Genomic DNA, 6,303 nt, shown 5'->3' with positions numbered 1-6,303 from the left:
GTGTGCACACACGCAGGGTGCGTACGCGTGCGTGCATACACGAGTGTGTGTGTACACACACACATCCATACACTCAAACCCATGCATATCCTCAAAACTATTGGCATACAACTACTATTAATTAGATTGTATTGTCATTTGTTTCACCAATAATAGGAGTGGGTATACTCCATATTCAAGATTTTTCACACATATCTAATTGTACCTCAAAAAATAATACAAGGCCTTTAGGATAAATCTTGATAAAAAAGAGATAAAGGAATGCCAAAACCATGCACATCCTACCCCCAATTAGAGAACAAGGTAGAAAGGGTAGATGGAGACTAACATGTGCTAGCACTTCCTTATCCTTGTTAAGAGAGTAGAAACATGGACTATTCTTTGAACATATCCATATTTTTGTGTCTATGGCTTCTTCTTTTTCCCCCTTTTCTTGTTCCTTACAAGCTCTCAAAGATATTGCCATTTGGGATGAAATTTAGTTGACTAATATATGTATATACCACAAGAACACATGTAGTATTGAAGGCTATTTACTTAAAAGAATGAAGGGTGTTCTCACATTGGCCTTGGTACACTAATGGGAAGTTAAAATGCATGCTTCTTTGTGAGCCTTTCTTTGCTATTTTTTTTAAATACTTACGTCTTGGGAGGAGAATGGTGCTGCCTTAACCACCCGGTTATTGTCCCCATCCCCATTGAAGTGAACCTTGAGATGAAAATAATTGACTTATGTTTATGGATGCTCAAGTGGCCTTTCATAAACCCCTTTGGTAAAGACCTTGGGAGGAGAAGGGCTCGGCTATTGTCATCATCATCCCCATTGAAGTGAATCTTGAGATGGAAAATAATGTTTAGTAATGGACGCTCATGTCCTTTCATAAACCCCTTTGGGAAAGACCCATGGATTGTTGCAATCAAATGTGTAAGATATATCAGTTACCAATGTGATGGGTGACCTGCCCTTCTATCCTATACAGAGTAATTTTCTTTGGATTGTGGGCGGGAACCAATGGGAAGGCTACCACGAAAAGGTCCCTTATCTCCCTTATCCTTTTGAATATCCGCTAACGAGGGCAGACAACACTCAAAGCGCTCTCCTCCTTTGCCCTCTGTAGCACGCTCTGATTCAGATTCACACCACGCAACAGGCATCACAGCTCCTCGCTATGGCATCCACCACCTTGTCTTTCACTCCGTCTGGCATTGTGGCCCCTCTCAAGGAGCTCTCATCTTGCAACAAGTCTAGCTTTACTTCTTCTCGTCTCAGCTCGTTTGCTGTGTCGAAATCTCGTCTAACTTGCTCAATTGTCTCCGAAGGAAAGTCCGACGGCAAGGAGGGGGGGAGCAGCAGCAGCAGCAGCAAGCAGCTAGCAGCCGCGTTTGCCTTAGCTGCCGTTCTGGGCACAGCGCCGATTGTGTCCTCTCAGGCGGCGCTGGCTGATGTGGCGGGCCTAACGCCATGCAAGGACTCGACGGCGTTTGCCAAGAGGGAGGAGAAGAAGATCAAGAAGCTGGCGAAGAGGCTGGATAAGTATGCGCCAGACAGCGCGCCGGCGCTTGCCATCAACGCCACCATCGAGAAGACGAAGAGGAGGTTCGAATTCTATGGGAAGTCCGGCCTGCTCTGTGGAACCGACGGGTTGCCGCACCTCATCGTGGACGGCGACCAAGCCCACCTGGGCGAGTTCGTGTATCCAGGCATCCTTTTCCTGTACATCGCCGGCTGGATCGGATGGGTTGGCCGCAGCTATCTCATCGAAATCAAGGCCACAGCCAAGAAGCCTGCTGAGAAGGAGATCATCATCGATGTCCCCCTCGCCACCAAGCTCCTCTGGCGGGGTTTCACATGGCCCCTTGCCGCCATCAGCGAGTTCCGGAATGGCAAGCTCATCGAGGATGCCTCCAACATCACCGTCTCGCCTAGATAGAGTTCATTCTTGTTTTCATGCGCTTCATCCCTCGGAGCAGCTTCTGTCGCTGCCCCTCGAGCCAAGAAGGGTTGGTCATAATCAAGTGCCTCACTGGCTAGCTTTCTGTTATGATCTATCATTCACGTCTGTCTCAAGAAAATGTTCGTATATTTTCTGTGCTTTGTGCAGAATTGTCTTCAGAATCCTCTTTGCAAGAGCATTGTAGAATGATAATCATGTCTCTTATCTAAGTGTGATGAAGGATTCAAATCAGATGGCATTGCATTATAATAGTTCTTGTTCATCATGACTCCATCATATGAAGGTGGATCATTTTTTCAAACACAAGGTGATTGGCACTAAGTGGATCTCTAAAACAAAGTACTAGTGTTCTTGATCTTTAGAGGAGTATAAGGCTTGACTTATGGCTAGTTGAAGGATTTGACTTCTAGAAGGCTTTAACCCCGTGATCATATTGGTAATAATGTGTATTATCCTGCATGGATAGTGATGTAGACAAATGTGAAGTTTTCTTTCCTCAATTAGAACTGCAAGCAGGCGGATACTTGAGGCTCCTTGGGCATGGCACAATTAAAACCACAACGAGGAGGCTCCTTGAGCATGGTATAATTGGTACAATTGAACCTTTTAAGTATTTTTCTTACAAGATGCTTATGAAATGTATATTTATTTAATCTAAGAAGGGTAGGAATACAATCATCTTCCTATGTGTGGAATACCTCAGTTTATTCATAGAAAACCTTGAAGCTCATAAACACTATAATTATAAAGTAAAGAGTTTCAAATGATAAGCCTGATGCATTTTGTTTAGGGATCAAAGTCTAGTGACAATAAGATAGTATATTTGTATTTCTTGTCAAAATAATACAAGTCACTTAGCGTGGTTGAGAATTGGCAACTCGAATGAATGGGTAGAGTAAGGCTATTTAAAAACACTTGTCTAAGTATATACTTTAATGCATCGAAGGTTGATGGGGAAGCATTATCTTTTTATTAAGCAACGCAACCGCATTCTCAAATAATCCCTAAGATAACCATTCAAAGGTAGGTCAAAGATAATGGAGTTGTATAATATATTTTGGGCATGACCTTGAAGAACTATTATAACTCAGACTACACAAATGATTTAGTTTTTCATTGACAAGGATTAATGAGAATTGGATAGCTCACAAGATGAACAACACCATGAATATATTGCTTAAGACAAAGCAAATGCCATGTCAAAAATAGACTATAGAGTGATTAACACCATGAATATATTGTTGAGAAAAAAGAAATTACAATAATCTTCTCTCTCTTCGTCAGCATTGGGCTCCAATGTAGACTCTTGTGGTGCTACTTCTTGTTTTCCTTCCCATACATAGATTCTTGTATTTGTTCTAAATCTATACAAGTTCGTTGGTCTATTTGATTGGATTTCTACACCATTTCTAGCTTTTGAAGAGGATGTATTCATTAAGTACCTTGGAAAGCCAAGCCAAAGTTGGGTATTCTTAACACCATAGATGTATTGGGCTTCTACTTTGACTTGACACCATGCTATTTCCTTTTTCAAGCCTTGAGTTGAGAACCTTTAATGGTCTATAATGGATCTTTGTTGAGTTGAAAACCTTAATGGTCCATAATGGTCTATAATGGATCTTTGTCGAATTTATTTTGTTTTTTTAATAGATTTAAGTGCTTCGAGGGTTCCATGGGCAACCAAAGTTCATTATTTCTCTCCTACTAGTAGCCTTGAACTTATGCTAACCACTTTGTAAATTAACATGTGTTCACTTGCCTGACCTACTGTAAGGTGCTTTGCCATCATACCCACTAGAACGTGCACCTATATTTTGTGTAAGATAAACATATAAAGCAGTCTTAACATGAGCTTAATATCAAATAGGGTTAATCTAAGGACTTCGTGTACATACTTGCTTAAGACTAGTAACTATTTTTAAGTTTGGCCTAGTGTGAGTCAATTGTATGGAAGTCATGTTTAACAATAAGTAACATATATTCATTCCCTTTCAATAGAGTACTTGTGAGATCTCCTCTTCTCTACTCTTGCTTTTTGCATTTTGGCCTAGTGTGAGTCAATTGTATGGAAGTCATGTTTAACAATAAGTAACATATATTCATTCCCTTTCAATAGAGTACTTGTGAGATCTCCTCTTCTCTACTCTTGCTTTTTGCATTGTTTGTAGGTTTCCCTCTTCCATTAGCTTCATCCCTATCCACATTTTGTGAGAGAGAACCATTGTGAAGACTTTGTCTTCTTGCCTTTATCTAGGCATAAAGAGTTCTTCCTTCACCACCTTAGCAAAGGAGCATTCCGGTGTGACAACAGAGTGAGGATGCGACGGACAAGCTAGCACACCCACATTGGAAAGTTGCATTACACCTCGAAGGTGAGACTTAATGACACATGATTTGGTAAGCTAAGGTAAGCACTTGACTTCAACATATTTGGCACCCCCGATGTCGACTATTGGGATCACACAGTATTACTTGGTGTTGATTAGTAGGTCACACTTTCAAAGGCATATGGTTTTAGAGCTTTGGAAGTGTTAGTTTTGTTGTTTTTATTTAGTTTTGAAGCTTGTTACATTCTATTTTCATATCTTGTAAGGGAAACCTTGGTTTCTCGGCCTTTTTACTTGATTTTGAAGCCTAGAAGGCTTTGATCTTGTTGCATTAAGCCAAGAAATAGCTTAGAAGTCATGGTTAGGAGTGAAATCCATACATAGCCAAGAAATAGCTTAGAAGTCATGGTTAGGAGTGAAATCCATTCCGAAAACATAACCATGGAGATCCATTAGGAGTGGATTAAAGTGGGATAGTTAATTTTATTGTTGGGAATCGGTAGCTTAAAAGCATGCAAAATCAACCAAAAATAATCTAAAGACAATCACTTGCACAATCCGTGAATTAAGACTAAGAACCTTAATCATCCCTATCAAGTCCAAAAACTCCAAAACCAAGCCAAACCACCTCTCGCGTTGGGAGACGTGAGTAGTCCCACAGAAAAAAGATGTGAGTGTGGTCAAACATGAGCATGGAGATGTGAGTCGTGAGCTTGAAATGTGAGTCGTGATTTTGGAGGAGCGAGTCACCGAATTAAAACTGCCTTGAAGACTTGTAAGGACATACCTACTCATGTCCATTATACAATCTGTATCAGCTATAATTTCCAAGAAAAATTCTTGTACTTTGTAATTATTAAGGTATTAAAGATAAATGTTTTTGAATAATTTCACACCAAACTTGCCATAGACCTATTTCCATAAAAGTCCATGCCCAAGTAGGCCCGTTTCATAAAAATTAAATTCGTGAGTTTAGTTAATACAAAAAAGATGTGAGTCTATAGAAGCGAGTCTAGAGGCATGAGTCTACATCCGTGAGCCTATAGATGTGAGCCTAGAGGTATGAGTCTAGAGACATGAGCCTAGAGATGTGAGTTGAACCTAGAAAAAAAAGGTTAATAAAAATCACTAAGAAAACTTATTTTTTGTAGCTTGAGGAGAATAAACGCATCTGAATTCTATTTTAGACCTGCTTCAAGAAGCATCATAAGACCACTAGAGTGAGATCCTTTGGTGTAAACCTGATCTAGGTTGTTGGAAATAATAATACAATTGAATATAGTGCATTAAAACACACCTCCTCAGCTCATCTAGTGAGGCGGTGGACACTGATGACCCGCCTGGGGGATAGGCCCCACACTTACACCACTGGCATGGTTGGTGAGATCATGGGTGATATGCGGCTAGTGGGATGACGGGCTGTGTGACAGCCATTCTAGAGACTGGCATAGTTATAGCGCCAGCTCATTTAGTTGGGTGGTTCACACTATAGAGATCTCTTTTAGGGTTTTGTGTGTGTGCTTGCAAAAGCTCAAGCTCTCTTCTCCCCTGCATCTTTTCATGGTATCAGAACCTGGTTCATGCTAAGGGTTGAGCTACAAGAAAGAGAAGCACAAGAAGCGGTACGAGGGTAAGAGCTTCAACTACTCTTCCCTATTTGTGTTGGCGACTACACCCTTGTCGGGAGCTCTACGGGAGGCACCAGTAAATGATCTCTGATTGAGGAGCTTTCTTTGCGGGAGTAACGCTATAGGGCAACTGAACTGTCCTATTGGACGAAATTTTTTGGGCCAAAAATGCGTTTCGAGCGCGTTAGGACCTCCGTTTTTCAAAGAGCAAGCGATTTTAAGCACTGCGGGTAAGTCATCGATTCTCTGTAGAACTCTGTTTTAAGAACTGCAGGAAGATAGATTGGTTGTGCAGACATTGTGTGTGCTGCAAGGAGGTCAACAGTTGCCATTGGGTGTATGTATGCACATTGAGGTCACTAGTTGTGACATTTGAGTGTAGTACAGTACTGC

At 41.1% G+C, this 6,303-nt stretch overlaps 1 protein-coding gene across 1 annotated transcript; it reads left to right on the top strand.

Moving 5' to 3' along the window:
- Nucleotides 1-1,064: 1,064 nt before the first annotated feature.
- LOC147627999 (photosystem I reaction center subunit III-like) lies at nt 1,065-2,183 on the top strand. Its single transcript, XM_086814969.1, has one exon. It carries the CDS (start codon nt 1,170-1,172, stop codon nt 1,929-1,931), a length of 762 nt encoding a protein of 253 aa, XP_086671095.1. The 5' UTR covers nt 1,065-1,169; the 3' UTR covers nt 1,932-2,183.
- The last annotated feature ends 4,120 nt before the right edge of the window (nt 2,184-6,303 follow it).

The sequence above is a fragment of the Cibotium barometz genome, chromosome 20 (genome assembly GCF_041138505.1).
Source record: "Cibotium barometz isolate CiBa-2024 chromosome 20, ASM4113850v1, whole genome shotgun sequence".
In the NCBI taxonomy this organism is placed as follows: domain Eukaryota; kingdom Viridiplantae; phylum Streptophyta; class Polypodiopsida; order Cyatheales; family Cibotiaceae; genus Cibotium; species Cibotium barometz.
Note: the sequence above shows the minus strand (reverse complement) of the source record. Positions and strands in the feature narration are given on the sequence as shown.